Below are 15,762 nucleotides of genomic sequence, written 5' to 3'. Positions count from 1 at the left end.
TTCCTTTTGTACACCTTTGCATTGAAGGCTGTCAGTATTAAAATATATGTTGATTTAATGTGGCGGGTATTATTGACTTCTTTGTAGAATTTCTCTACTCTTGTCCTCCACATCCAGTGTCAGCACATAAACTTTGATAATTGTCTTGGTGATCATTTTTGCAAGTATTTTTAGCACTGCAAGGCAAAGATTAACATGTTCCATAAAATGTTTCTTATTGTCTTTAGTGCCATGATAACATCCACTCTATCTAGTCTTTAAAAAGAGAACCTGTGAGCCATATTTCCATTTCGCTGCAGCATCCTTTCCATCTTCTGGCTCCATTTATGTCCATGATATCAAGATTGACATGATTACTTCCTCCAATAATATGTCATTGTGATGATTGAATAAACATCTCACATTTAGAGTACTGACAGTTAAGTTAGATAGAATATAGATATTCTAAAATTTAGCTCCCTTTTCTAAGGGGTAAGACTGAGGAGACCTCTTTGTGCTCTGCTTTTTTCTATGGGTTGCTTTGGCCAAAGACTTTACAAATAGCAGCAAGCCTGCTGGTGATAAGTCTCTCCTTCCATAGCCTTGTTCTTGGAAAACAGACACAAGCTCTTCTGGGGATAGTACTGGAAACATTTCCAGCATAACTTGCTAGAACTCTGTGTCACTTATACTCTGGGATTATGTAAAAGAGGTTAACTATTCAATTAACATCCTTCCCCTGTGAAGGATGTAAAATAAATGACCTTGGTCTCTGCCTTAGCATTCAGAGCATTCTGTTTACAGAGAGAAGATGGATAATATGAAAAAATAGCTAATTGCATAAGAATATCTAATAAAGCGTTAAATCCTATAGTACAAATTATAAATACTGTACAGTCATAGCGGGGAGAGATCAATGAAAGCCAGAGTGGTCAGAAAAGAGTTAATAAAACTGAGGCCAGATAATGAAACACCTTGGATGCCAGGCTGAGTAGACTTGAATGCAGTACGACGTCGTTGGAGGTTTTAGGGGCTGGATTTTGAGATGACAAAGCCTCTAAAAGATTAGTTTGACAGACATAATCAGAGGATGGCTTGGAGGAAAGAAGCGTTAAAACTGAGCCCTTGAAAAATTGACTTTGAATAAGCAGCTGGTGGGCAGTTTTTAAAATGAATTTGAATAAATGTGGCTGAGCTTACTGTTACTTTGAAAATGAATCCTTGTATTCCTTTCTGTAGGGTCTGCAATTTATCCAGTTGAAAAACCCCTGGAGTCATTTACGTTGGAAAGGAAGATACAGTGAAAATGATTTGAGAAACTGGACTCCTGAGTTACAAAAATACTTAAATTTTGATCCAAGAACAGCCCAGAAAATAGATAATGGTAGTAATAATAAGAGTAATGAATTGCCATTTTGAAATGTAGTTATTCATGCTTTAGAGAGCTTAAAATGTATTTAACCAGTGTGTGAAAACATAACCACTATTTTTTCACTATATTAATTCTAAGCAACATTTAATTTTCAGGTATTTTCTGGATCTCTTGGGAGGATCTGTGCCAATATTTTGATGTGATTTATTTGAGTTGGAACCCAAGTCTTTTTAGAGAATCAACATGTATTCACAGGTTTGTTAATTTTAATTAATATTTTATTTTTTCCCAATTACATGTAAAAACTATTTTTAGCATTCCATTTTTAAAATTTTGAGTTCCAAATTCTCTCCCTCCCTCCTCTTCCCCTTCAGTGAGAAGGCAAGTGATTTGATATAGGTTATACATATGCAGTCATCCAAAATATATTTCTATATTAGTCATGTTGTGAAAGAAAACACTGACTAAAAAAACCCAAGAAAAATAAGAGACTCCCATCAGTTCTTTCTTTCTCTGGAGGTGAATAACATTTTTCATCATGAGTCCTTCAGAATTGTCTTAGATCATTGTATTGCTGGGAATAGTTAAGTCATTCACGATTGATTGATCATATTGCTGTTGCTGTGTATGAGTTCTCCTGGTCCTGCTCACTTCACTTTGCATCAGTTCATCTAAGCCTTTCCAGGTTTTTCTGAAAGCATTCTGCTTATTTCTTCTTGGAGGCTTTTGTTGTAGGCTCTATGACTTTGTTGACTTCTTCTGGCTGTATGTTTTGGTCTTCTTTGTCACCAAAGAAGGATTCCAGAGTCTGAGACTGAATCTGGGTGCGTTTTCGCTGCCTGGCCATATTCCCAACCAACTTGACTCTTGAGTTTTTCAGCGGGGTATGACTGCTTGTAGACTAAAGAGTTCTTTGTTCCACATTTGGGGGGGATGCGCCAGCTCTGCCACACCAGCACTCCTCTTTCCCCAAGAACCCCCAACCTGGACTGGGCTTAGATCTTCAGCAGGCTGTGCACTCCTGCTCTGATCTGCCACTTAATTCCTCCCACCAGGTGGGCCTGGGGCCGGAAGCAACTGCAGCTGTAGCTGCCCCACCTCCATTGCCCACAGGGTAGTAGCCGAACAGCGAACTCCTTCCACTCCCGCAGCTTTTCCCACTAACCACCTCTGTTGTCTTTGGTGTTTGTGGGTTGAGAAGTCTGGTAACTGCCGCAGCTCACTGATTCAGAGCACTAGGGCCTGCTATGCCCGGCTCCTGGTCTGGTTGGTCTGCGTTGCTCACGCTGGGCTCTGCTCCACTCCCAGCTTGCAGCTCCGTGTGGGATAGACCTCACCCAGAGACCATCCAGGCTGTCCTGGGCTGGAGCCCTGCTTCCCTCTGCTCTTTTGTGGGTTCTGCAGTTCTAGAATTGGTTCAGAGCCATTTTTTATAGGTTTTTGGAGGGACTCGATGGGGAGCTCATGCTAGTCCCTGCTTTTCAGCTGCCATCTTGGCTCTGCGCCCCCCCCCCCATTCTGCTTATTTCTTATAGCACAATAGTATTCCATCACAATCATATACCGCAGCTTATTCAGCCTTTCCCCAACTGATGGGCATTCCCTCAATTTCTACTTTTTTTGCCACCACAAAAAGTGCTGTTATAAATATTTTTGTACATGTGGGTCCTTTTCCTTTTTTAAAAGTTTCTTTGGAATACAGACCTAGTAGTGGTCCTTCTGGATCAAAGAGTATGCAGTTTTATTTCCCTTTCAGTGTCCAAATTGCTTTCCAGAATGGTTGGATCAGTTCACAGCTCCACCAATAATGCATTAGTGCCCCAATTTTCCCACATCCCCGCCAATATTTGTCGTTTTCCTTTTCTCTCATATAAGCCAATCTGATAGGTGTGAGGTGGTACCTCAGAGTTGTTTTAATTTGTATTTCTTTAATCAATAGTGATTTAGAGCATTTTTTCATATATAGCTTGGATTTCTTCATGAGAAAACTACCTGTTCACATCTTTTGACCATTTATCAATTGGCGGATGACTTGAATTCTTATAAATTTTACTCAGTTCTCCATATAGTTGAGAAATGAGGCCTTCATGAGAAACTTGCTATAAAATTTTTTCTCTTTTCTGTTTTCCTTTCTAATCTTGGATACATTGGTTTTCTTTGTAAAAATTTTAACTTAATGTGATCAGTATCCATTTTATATCCAATTATGCTCTCTCTTGTTCAGTCTCATCCATAGATCTGTCAGGTAAACTATTCCATGGTCTCCTAAGTTGCTTGTGGTATCGCCCTTTATGTCTAAATCATGTACCCATTTTGACCTTATCTTGGTATATGGTGTGAGATGTTGGTCTACCTAGTTATATGCTAAATTGCTTTCCAGTTTTCCAGCAATTTTTGTTGTTTAGTGCATTTTTTTGACCCAAAAGCTTGGATCTGTGTGTTTATCAAACACTAGATTAGTAACTAACTGGTTATTTACTGTCGTGTATGGTATGCCTAATCTAGTCCACTGATCAACAATTCTATTTCTTAGCCAGTACCAGATTGTTTTGATGGCTTTATAGTACAGTTTGAGATTTGCTATATCTAGGACACCTTCCTTTACATTTTTTAAATTAATTCCCTTGGACATTTTTTACCTTTTGTTCTTCCAAATGAATTATTTTTTTTTCTAGATCTATAAGGTAATTTTTGGTAGTTTGATTGTTATAGCACTGAATAAGTAAATTAGTTTAGATAGAATTGCCATTTTTATTATATTGACTTGGCCTGCCTATGAGAAATTAACATTTTTCCCATTGTCTAGATCCAACTTTTATTTGTGTGAAAAATGTTTTGTAATTACACTCATATAGTTCCTGGGTTTGTCCTGTCCTGGCAGGTAAACTCCCAAGTATTTTATACTACAATTGTTTTAAATAGAATTTCTCTATCTTTTGCTGCTGAATTTTGTTGATAACATATAGAAATGCTGATGATTTATGTGGATTCATTTTATAACCTGCAACTCTGCTAAAGTTGTCTATTATTTCAACTAGCTTTTTAGTTGATTCTCTAGCATTCTCCAAGTATACCATCCACAGGTTTGTCATTATAAAACTTCAGCATTTTTCGAAAGTCCTGACGTTGATATTGTCTCCATATTTTTTTTAAAGATTTTTATAACTGATATTTTAAAGAGAACAATTTTCCTTCTCTATGGCCAACAGTTGTATTCTTTGCCTCATGCCTACCACTTGGAGGTTTTCATTTCCTTTGCCTTCTGCCTTATTTATTTACATTGCTTTATAGTTGAAATTTAATGTTGTCTTCTCAGTTCCATAAGAAATTATATTACCATCTCATTCTTTTTCAAAATTCATTTTTCAGTACTTGGGATGCTAAGCATGGGCCTGTGAAAGATGTGTACAGCCTGGCAAACAATCCCCAATATAAACTGGAAGTTCACTGTCCACAAGGTGGCGCTGCGGTCTGGGTTCTGCTTAGTAGACACATAACTGACAAGGTACCCATAACCTTGCTCAGTCATCCAAGTAGCATTTTATTGAAGAGTAAAATTGTATTGTGTTGATAAAGATACACTTTATTCTAATTCTCTTTTTAGATCTTGCTTTAAGTTTCTATAAATGCAACCATTTATCTTGATCACAACTGGTTTAATTTCTGTTCGTACCCTAAAAGGATTTTATTCTTTGAACAAATTAATATTTTTCTCTAAAGAATGACATTTGCAGTTTACTGAGATATTAACTCTTAAATTTTGTATAAAATAATCTCTAAAGAATAAAGTGTAAGATTGTTTTATTCTTCTCTCTGGTGGCTTTTTATATTGCTTTATTAGACCTTAAGTAGGTAAATAGTGAAGTGTTTTAAAGTAGGCTTGGAAACAGTGGATTATTCTGTCTGATTCCATGGAGAATAAATTTGCTGAAGCAAGCTTATTCTTTTGTTTTTAGGATACTATGATGCTATTAAATATTTTGCCTCTGCCATTGTAGTGATTTTTATGAAATAATCAGCATTTTACCTCTAAAAGTACCTCATTTATTTACTGAAGGGCCAGGCATTATGTTCAATATATAAATTTTAATCATTTGTAAGATTCTGTAATACAAAATTTAGGTTTTCTTATAAATATCTTGTTCATTTTTTGCTGCATTATAGTAAAAACTACTATTTGTTTTTTAGGATGATTTTGCAAACAATCGAGAATTTATCACAATGGTAGTATATAAGAGTGATGGGAAAAGAATTTACTACCCAGGTATGTTTGTTGAGATAATTTATCAGTAAAATACATGCTAAATTTATATCTAAGTGGTTTTGCATCAGAGAAAAATAACATCATTTTGCTCTGTGGAGGGAAAAGTAAAAATTAACAGTATTAATTTGGCTAAGAAATTAAGAGATATTCCTGTTTTGTTTTGTTTTTTTAACCTCTTTTGCCTAGTCCCTAGCCCTGAGAAATCATGGAAAACCATCTTGGGTTTTGACCATCACTTGTAATGGCAATTATCTTTTGCCTCCTTTTACAATTAGCCAGTATTTCCATTTTCCATACTCTGCTCATTATAATACTGTGTACATAGGATAGTTTAAAAAGGAGAATAGAGAATAGGAATAGAGAAAGGCAAAGCCCTGCTCTTCCAAAAAAAAAAAAGTAGCAGTAGTGGGGAGAGAGAATAGAATGTTTAAACTATAGGCTATTATACTCTGATTACCAGCAGAATCCGTGACTATATTACTAAAAGAATGGTTCATAATCATCTAAAAATGAAGTAGTTATCCAGAGCTAGCCTGATATCCTCAAGACCATGTCATACCTGGGCTTATTTCCTTTCTTGATTTACTAAACTGATAAATCTGGAAATGCTGGACATATAGGTTTCCTAGATTTTAGAAATCATTTGGCAGAATCTCTTACACTGTGAAGTATAGTTAGGTGGATTTGAACTAATGAATAACTGGGCACAAATAATGATATGATGTCACCACAGTGCCCCAGGGATCTTTGCTTGACCTTGTGTTATTTAACATTTTTATTAATGACTTGGATAAATCCAGCCAACAAGCATTTATTAAGGGGCCTATGACATGCAAGACACTGTGCGTTGTGCTGGATCTGTATTTATAGAAATGAATCCCTGCCCTCAAGCTTCTTTTCTATTGGGGGAATAAGCATGCACCACATGTAAAGTAATACAAAGTAATTTCAAGAAAGAAAGAATATAAAAAATGAGTTATATCAGTATAAATAAATAAAAAGAATATCAGCAGGAATCAAAAAAAGTCTCATCAAGAAGGTAGCACCTGAGCTGTGCTTCCTCTAAGGGAAGATGGGGGTTGTATCTTCCCCAGTGTCCATTGTAGGCTCATCACCCATGTCCCATCCTGTAACTGAATGGACTCTGAGGTTTTGTCGTGGGACCTCTTCTCTTTTCCCTCTCTTTGCTCTTGGTGGCCTCATCAATTCCCATGAGTTAAATTATCGCCTATTTGCTGATGACTCCTAGGTCTGTATATACAACCCCAGGCTTTCTCCTGAGCTCTATTACAGACATTTCCAAATGCATGTCCTGTAGGCATCTCAAACTTACCATGTCCAAAACAATTCATTCTTCCTCAGTTCCTTGTGTCAATGGCACCACCATCATTGTTATCCAGATTCATAACCTTGGAGTTGTCCTTGACTTCTCAATCTCCCTCACCCTCTCACCAGTCCTACCCCCCAAATCAAGTCATGTACCAAGGCTTGTCTGTTCTACCTCTGCAATATCTCTTCTATCTGACTCCTCTTTACTCGTAGGGCTACCTTAGTTCAGATACTCGTCACCTCTCACCTAGACTTTTTCAGTAACCTCCTAATTGGTCTCCTTGCTTTCCATCTCTTCTCTCTCTAATCCATTCTCCATACAGCTGCCAAGGTGATATTTTTCAGGTGCAGGTATGACTATGTCATTCCTCTAGTCAGTTCCAGGGGCTCCCTATCACCTCTTAAGATAAAAGACAGATGTCTCTGCTATTTAAGTTATTCATATTCCAGTTCTAGTCAACTTTTCCAGACTTTATAAATTTTGCCCATCATACATTCTGCATTCTTCTCAAACTGAGCCTCTTAATGTTCCTCACCAACAACATTTCATTTTTCTTTGAACAAGATTCAGGCCTCAGCCCTGAGTAGATTTCCTTCTTACCTCAGGATTTTAGAATCCTGGTCTTGATCACTTTCACTCCCCACCCCCAAATTACCTTGAGAAAAAGAATGTGGGGCGGGGAGGTGCTCCTTGAGGGCAGGGACTGTTTAATTTTTGTCTTTATAGCCTAGCACCTGTCTAGTCTTCAGCATTTAGTAGGCACTTAATTAATGCTCATGGATTCTTGGGAGAAAAGGTTGAAAAAACATCCCAGACACATCCCAAAGTCCAGCTCTCACAGTTAGTAGCTGTGGGACAGGGAGCAAGGTACTTAATTTCTCCAACCCTCAATTTTCTTATCTTTGAAATGGGGATAAAATCTCAAGACAGATCACAGGATTGTTGTGATGTTCAAATAAGAAAATGTTTATAAAAGAGTTTTACAAATCTTCAAAGTGCTGCATAAAACGTTGTTTGTTTTGTTTAGTGACATAAGCCAGGACTGTATCACAAGCTTCCTGGTGCCCAGTTTCAGGCTCTTTTAATAGATCATACTATCTTTAAACTGAACTCTGAGGGGGGACTGGTGGGACTAGTAAAATGACTCACATTGAATGAACCTGGAATAGCATGTGTGGAGTAAAATATCCATGTTTTAAAGATGTTTACCTTACAAAGCAACATTGATAAATTAATGCTGTCAGAATTCACTGTAGTATAAATCACAACTATTGTTTGTCTTTGAGTATATTTCACAATAATTACTTTGTACTGCCATGTTTTGAACTAGTCGATTTCAGTACAGCTATTATATAAAACCACAGAATTTTTTAATTGACTTGATCCTGTTGTAAGGGGACATCTGACTGAGCATCGAACTGGCTATAAAAATAAACCTGAAGTTAAATGTCTGTTTCTAAGCACGTCTTTTTTTTTTCCCCCAGCTGACCCACCTCCATATATTGATGGAATTCGTATCAATAGCCCCCACTATTTAACCAAGATAAAGCTGACAACTCCAGGGACTCACACCTTTACGCTAGTGGTGTCTCAGTACGAGAAACAGAACACGATCCACTACACGGTCAGGGTACGTTCGGTCTGTGTTGGCACAACGGGATGGAATAAAGGAATGTTAGCCAGATGGCATGTTGTTTTTGTTGGGAAAAATGCTCCGCTCTTTGTAAGCAGATGATTGGGAGAAATGCCAGCATTTGAAGGGTCTGTGATTTCACAGAGGTGTGTTTATGAAGCAGGTAGCAGTCTATCTTAGTGATGCTGTTCTTAGTTGGGTTGGCCGGCAAGTTCACCACCACCATGCCCCCAGTGGCTCACCTGATGCTGAGCTGCTTAGCACAGTGCCCAACACATAGTAGGTACTACATCAATCCTAGCTGTAATTGTTAGACAAAACCCGTATGGATTGAGGGAATAAAGGATGTTTTCATTTCTAAAAACTAAGCAGTAGTGCAATTCAATAGTTCTTTTAGAAAAAAAAATCACAATTTAATATTGTGCTTTATTGATGGATTTTGTAATTCTCAGAACAAATTCGTCTATAGTCCATTCTGTGATAGCCTTCATAAGTTTTTAAATAGCGGTAGTGATTACATAACACTCACTTCACAGTCGCAAGGTGCTTTTATGTCATTGTCATCTCATTTGATCCTCATAATAGCTATTTGAAGTTTCAATGCAAATACTGTCATGGATGAAGAAACTGATGTTCAGAGAGGTTAATGTCTTGCTCAAGGCTAGTTAAGTGACGAGTTCCAGATCTGAACCCAGGTCGCACTGTGATAGTCCAGCTGCCATTCGCCCAGGTCAACCTGTGTCTAGTTTACAGTACATTTGAGTAGACTTGGCGAGCTGGAGTCCATCCAGAGGAAGGGTCTCAGAAGAGTGAAGAGCCTAGAGACCGCACCACATAAAGATCAATTGAAGGAACTCAGGCTATTTAACTTAGAGAAGATTTGGAGGAGATTGAGGGAGGGGATAGCTTTCCTCAAGAATTTGAGGGGCTGTCTTGTGAAGATGGATTAGACTTACTTTGCTTGCCTCCAGATGTAGGAGACTGTAGGAGCAATGGGTGGAAGGTACAGAGTCCCAAATTTTGGCTTAACGTGAGGGGAAAACTTTGTGAAAATTAGGGCTTACCCCAGTGTGGAAGGAACTACCCCCAGAAATGAGTTTCCCCTCATTGGAATTTTTTAAGCAAAGACTGGATAGTCACGTAGTAGTGTGTTTTAGAGGGATTCTTGTTCTGGTCCCGAACTTTGAGGTCCCTGCCCACTTGGAGGCTGAGTGAATCCAAATCTTTTTAGCTTCCAGATATTGAAAGATCAACAGTAAGGGGTGGTAAGAGTCTGCTGGAGGTCTGCATGTCACCGTGGCCTTATGGATGCAGCCAGTACTCTGTGAGCCTTTTGCGGCCCCAGTATTAACCTAAAATGAGCCAACAGTAACCAATTAATAGAAACTGTTTCTTCCCACACAGGGAATTCAGTTTAAATTTTTAAAGAATTTTACAAGTAAAAAGTTTATTTGTGCAGCAGAATTTTTTATAACTTTTCTTTTTTTTAACCTAGGTGTATTCAGCATGTAAATTTACTTTTTCAAAGATTCCTACCCCATATATTGTATCAAAAAGGGTAAGTAACATGCTTCCTTGGGTCAATGTGATTGATATTTTACACATGATTATACCTGGACTGGGGTGGTAGCTGTGACAATGAAAAGGAAAGAATAACTACAAAAGACATTTCAAGAGAGTTCATCTGTTCCAGCTGTGTTGAATTTTATTTATTCAGCATGCATTGCTTGAGCTTCTACTCCGCACAAATTACTGGAGGAAATAGAAGGATGTATAAGACTTACCCTCCAAATATTATCCAGTCAGGATGATAAAACATGTGCCCAGATAAATAAGATTCAAGGTAAAATGTGATGAGATACAATATGTGTTAGCGCTTCAGAGAAGGAGTGATCCCTTTTGGCTGCAGAAGGCAGGGAAATCTTTGTGGAGGGCTTGGATGGCTGCAGTTTCGACAAGGCAGAGAACCCTGTGCTAGCTTCCCCTCCCATTTCTCCAAACATAAGACAGGAATCACTTTCAAAGAGAAATTTGGAAATGTAGAAAAGCCTCATACGTATTCATCAGACTTTATCAATAAAGTTTATGCTTAAGTGTTTTATGGTTGGTTTTGGTTTGTTTTTTTTTAGATTAACGGACAGTGGAAAGGTCAGAGTGCTGGAGGATGTGGGAACTTCAGGGATTCCCACAGAAATAACCCCATCTACCAGTTCCAGCTAGAAAAGGCTGGGCCACTGCTGATGGAGCTAAGAGGACCAAGGTTTGTTTAGAGGACTTTGCAATGCATTAATAAAATGGGAGTATTAACATAAGTACAGTTTAGGGTATGCCTGACTTAAGAAATAATTCAAAAGTAGTTGCTGATATTCTGTTGTTTTATACTATTTTTTAAAACCAATAAGGCATTGTTTACATGTAACTCAGAATGTAAAATCCTTGGGATTTTATCTTATTCTTGTCTTTATACCCCCCATGCCCAGCCTAGTACCCATTTAGTAGAAAGCACTTGATAAAATGAATTGCATTAAATTGATTGTTGTGGATTAAGCTCAGATCTTCAGGGACTCGTAGATTTCATTCACTACACTAGGCATGTTGAACACAAAAAGGTAAACCGTGTCCCTAACTCTTCAGAAGTTTATAATATAGTTACTTTGAAGTTTTATGTTGTGTCTGGTCTTGTTACATTTTCAGTTAAGGTTTTTAAAAAGATAATCCAAGTAGACTAGCATGCATTATTGATTTTATTTTTGAAATAGTTCCCAGCCATCTTCTCCTTTTAATAACTTAATCAACACTCATATACTAAGGGGCAAAAAAGCAATCTCTCAGAAAGTGAATTGAATAATGTTAATCCTGACAGTCTCCATTAAGTGGCATAAATGACATTTGTATAATTAAATGCGGAAATAGTATGCAGGTGTTTCTGACTTCTGGCTCTTCATAGCTTTTGATTGCCTAACAGTTCTATGCTGTAAACAGCCCTATTGCTAGCTCGTGTTTATTTGAGGATATATGATAATGGAAATAATTTCATTCTTTTTAAAATAATAGGCAATACAGTGTTGGATTTGAACTTATCACGGTGTCGGCGGTAGGAGATCCTGGCTCTTCAGGCTTTCAGAAGAAGAGCAGTGGTGATTATAGGTAACGTTCACATTTGCAATCTAGTTTTTCTTTGACTATACTTTCTCTTCTGTCTGGTGACCCTTACCTTTGTCATTTCTTGATTACAGATGTGGATTCTGTTACCTTGAAGTGGAAAATGTCCCTGCTGGAATCTACAATGTCATCCCTAGCACCTTTTTGCCTAAACAAGAAGGCCCCTTTTTCTTGGACTTCAATAGTGTTATCCCTATCAAGGTAACACAACTTCAGTGACCGAGAAAGCACTGCAGTATATACTGGACTTGACTCAGTGGCATCCACCAAATATGAACTGTTCTGTTTCTACAAGAATGTAAGTTTACAGATGAACTTGTCGTGTCAGACTGTATGTCTTAGGATACTGTTTACTAAAATGAATCATGTCTCATCTTTAGACTTGTAATTATTTACTTTATTTATGACTGAGGGTTTTGTCGCTTAGGTGTTATCTAGGAATAAACTGTTTTGGAAGCTTTAAGAGATGTTGGTAAACTTAGCATGAAAATACCTGACTGTGCAAATTCTTTAAGTTAGGGACGTATCTCATACGAAATCATGTAGTTAGAAAGATGGGAATATTTTGCCTATTCCAGCTTTGTGGTTCATCTTGTATCAAATTTGAAAATGTCAAGGTCCTCTGAGATGATGATATTACAACTTAGTTTTTTACACTCTTTTCTACTCACTTTGATGCTTTTTAGTTCTGTCTCTTATGGAAAACAGCACTTTGAAGAAAATGCAATTGAGAGCTTAAATAAAAGTTGATGTGATTATTTTGATGCAAGAAGAATGAATTTTCCAGTCACTGCTGTCATTTTTAAAATTCCCAGGTGTTTACCCAGGCATCACTTTTGGAAGATTTGTGGATTTTAAAGATTTTGAAATTTTGATATTCAATCAGATTTTTCTCTGCCTTGTTATAGTAAGAACATTTTAATGTGGCATTAACATGGCTTTTTATTTCAGTAAAAGATGTTTATTATAGCCCTCAGTGTAATTGCACAGTTTAACTTAAACTTACAGAAACTGAGTATAAAATAAAATGGTTCTTGCATGTACTCTCTTGTTAAATCTAAAAGAGAGTCAGTCCCATGAGTCACATTTGAATGAACTTTGATCATGCTTTTAGTTAAAAAAGTATCTTAAAACTCTTGTTCTAGATTATATAGGAGTACAGATTTATTCTGTTCACAAATTTGTACCTGGGGACTCGGGGGTGTTCTTCATTTTAGTAGATTAATGAAACAAGTTTGGAGTGACCTTGTTCTGTGTATGGAGGTCAGGAAGGCACTAAGCACACGTCTTATCTTGTGACTCTAGTGCTGCTGTCTGAAAGCCCGGCTGCCCCACACATCTCAGAAGCCAACCCCCTCCTTACCCCATCCCCCAGCCTTCTCCTTGTCCCGTGTGCACATAAATATATGTAAATGTGTATCTGTGTGTACACACACAAGGTGCCATGTAGACACATCCCTTTTTCATTTGTTTCAAGTCTGAACTGCCTAGTTTATGCACTTTTCTAATGCATCTTTTTTCCATTCTTATCGTGTATTTGTTTCATTGGCACTTCTTTTACTTCTCTCCCATTCTCAAAATGAAGTGACTGCCAACCTGTCTCTCCTTGCCATGTGTCTCCTTTCTTTGTGTCTCTCTCTTTTCACCATTTTGTAGGCTTTCTTTGGTCTTTGTATTTAAGTGGCAAATTCTCCCTACCTCAGCTATTCCATTCTGCATGTGACAGCTTTGGCACTGACTTCCTGCACCGTTAAGCAGAGGGAACCAGGGTTAAGTTAGGAATCTAGACAGGGCCAAGACTTCAGAGAGAAAGGCAGGGTGCCTTAGGAAGAACGGGTGATGACAGGACATTTGTTGGGTGCCCAACTGCTGAGAAGTGGCATCCCTTGGGCACTGAGCCAGTCTGATGGACAGACTGTTAATTAGTCCATCCATGGGGCGGAATGTGCCAAAAATAAAGTAAGGAAGTTACCTTGAGGAACTAGGATTGTAGCGGCCTTCAGCTTTCTGACAGTTCTGAATTCTGTTCTGGAATTCTGGATTCTAGCTGGTATACATGACCACAGTATGTGCATTAATTTGGTAGCGAACCAGAAAATGGACCATCTGAGTTGGATCAGGATAGGGTTAGCCCCTATGACTTAGCTGATATAGGGAGCTCCTGGGGTGCTCCTTTGGTCAGCAGTTTATCTTCAACTTAGTGTTAGGATTTATGAGTCACTTCAATTTAGCAAGTAGTTACAAGCCAGGTTAGGCTGTGTGAGGCTCTGGGGATATAACAACTAGTTTACCTAACTTAGGGGTATTTAAAAAGCAACATTGAGCATGGTGCATTCTGACCTTCAATTCCCATTCCATGTTTGGGTGTGTTAAGTTTCAAATCCCTTTAAGATTGCTGTATACTCTCAGAAGCTCAGAACTGTCAGAGCTATATAGTCAATTCTGTTTGGTTTTTCAATGATCACAGCTTGTTTCTGCCCACTAGACAACATTTGCTTGAAATTTCCTATTATGGAATTAGGCATAGTATTTTAGAATTTTAAAAGTAGTATCCTGTATTAAATCATATATATATATATATATATACATATATATACATATATGTATCTATACACACACATATATACGTATGTATGTGTATATATATAATATATTGGTTTTAGCTATTTTAAATAATTTGAGGAGATTAGATTAATGCTATTCATTGGGCTTTTTTTTTGTATTTGTGATGGGGGAGAGGGGAAAAATTTAGACATTCCCGAAGATTAAATTGAAATCTAAACTTATCTGATATTCTTAATCCACAAAAATACAAAGATACTGAGATCAGAAAAGTAATTTTGGACCTGAGTTTTCAAACTGAAACATGCAGCGCTTTCTTTTTACGGTATAGCAGCAAAAAAAATTTAGAAGTATTAAACCAAGAGTTTTATTACCAGTTGCAGTCATTTCGTCATCTTTCTTTTAAATTCTAATATTCTAATACCAAGAGAGTACTACTTTGTTGTTGTAAGTGAGACAGATTGTTGTTCATCGATTCACTCCTGTCCAACTCTTCCTGACCCCTGTGGACCATTGCATGCAAGACCCTCCATGATCTCCTGAAGTCTGTCCACACTCATGTTCATTGCTTCCATGACACCGTCTTTCCATCTCATCCTCTGCTATCCCCTTTTCCTTTTGCCTTCTTTCCCAACATGAGTCTTTTTTGATGAGTCCTGTCTTCTCATTATGTAGCCATTGTATTTAAGCTTCAGGTTCAGTATTTGTCCCTTGTCCAAGGGACCCTCAAAAGTCTTCTCTAGCACCACAATTGGAAAGCATCAATTCTGTAGTACTGAGCTTTCCTCATAGGCCAGTGCTCACAGCCGTGCATCGCTCCTGGAAAATGTTATACCCACACAGCTAACTGTAGGCAGGGGTAGGCAGCGCTGGACACATTTTTGATGGGAGTTGGGGAACTCATTAATATTTCACTATAATGATGATTAAAGCATCCCCCCTTTATTGTGTGCTAGCACAAGATCGTTTATTTAAAACACTCTCCTTTGTATTTATGGTCCCATCAGGGATGTTGTATTAACATAATTTTTGCAGCATATTCGAATGTACTAAACTTGCCTTGTTTCTGTAATTCCAGCTTGGGATAGGAATTAAACTAACTTTGCCCATGAGTAAGAAGATAAGAAGAGGTTAGTGGTGGACTGGGGATAGTGGACAAGGAAGTAAAGACTATCACCCGGCTGGTGTGACTTCTTATGAAAGTCAGGAAACAAGTCAAAGAAATAACCGCTTTTGGTTATAGTGTTAATTTAATGAGCGATCTGCTCCACAGCAGGCTCCAACAAGAAGACACTTAGCACAGGGCCTGGCCCAGGTACGTCCTTGATCCATACTTGCTGGCTGACGCAGGAGAAAGAAATTGGACTAAAAGTTGATCTGAATTCTAATTAACTTGCTGCGTGACCTTGGATAAGTCACTTGGCTTCTCTGGCCTCGTTTCCCCATCTACAAAATTACAG

General features: G+C 37.9%; 1 protein-coding gene across 3 annotated transcripts in view; it reads left to right on the top strand.

Moving 5' to 3' along the window:
- Positions 1 to 12,530, top strand: part of CAPN7 (calpain 7) — a 43,738-nt gene extending 31,208 nt beyond the window's left edge. For all 3 annotated transcript variants that reach the window (XM_036760004.1, XM_036760005.1, XM_036760006.1), the window contains exons 13-21: positions 1,219 to 1,363; positions 1,507 to 1,606; positions 4,721 to 4,856; positions 5,540 to 5,615; positions 8,430 to 8,575; positions 10,074 to 10,136; positions 10,708 to 10,838; positions 11,633 to 11,725; positions 11,815 to 12,530. In XM_036760004.1, the coding sequence (XP_036615899.1) occupies positions 1,219 to 1,363; positions 1,507 to 1,606; positions 4,721 to 4,856; positions 5,540 to 5,615; positions 8,430 to 8,575; positions 10,074 to 10,136; positions 10,708 to 10,838; positions 11,633 to 11,725; positions 11,815 to 11,959 (1,035 nt within the window). In that variant the 3' untranslated portion in view covers positions 11,960 to 12,530. The remainder of the gene's footprint in view (positions 1 to 1,218; positions 1,364 to 1,506; positions 1,607 to 4,720; positions 4,857 to 5,539; positions 5,616 to 8,429; positions 8,576 to 10,073; positions 10,137 to 10,707; positions 10,839 to 11,632; positions 11,726 to 11,814) is intronic.
- Positions 12,531 to 15,762: the final 3,232 nt, after the last annotated feature.

The sequence above is a fragment of the Trichosurus vulpecula genome, chromosome 5, assembly GCF_011100635.1.
Source record: "Trichosurus vulpecula isolate mTriVul1 chromosome 5, mTriVul1.pri, whole genome shotgun sequence".
In the NCBI taxonomy this organism is placed as follows: domain Eukaryota; kingdom Metazoa; phylum Chordata; class Mammalia; order Diprotodontia; family Phalangeridae; genus Trichosurus; species Trichosurus vulpecula.
Note: the sequence above shows the minus strand (reverse complement) of the source record. Positions and strands in the feature narration are given on the sequence as shown.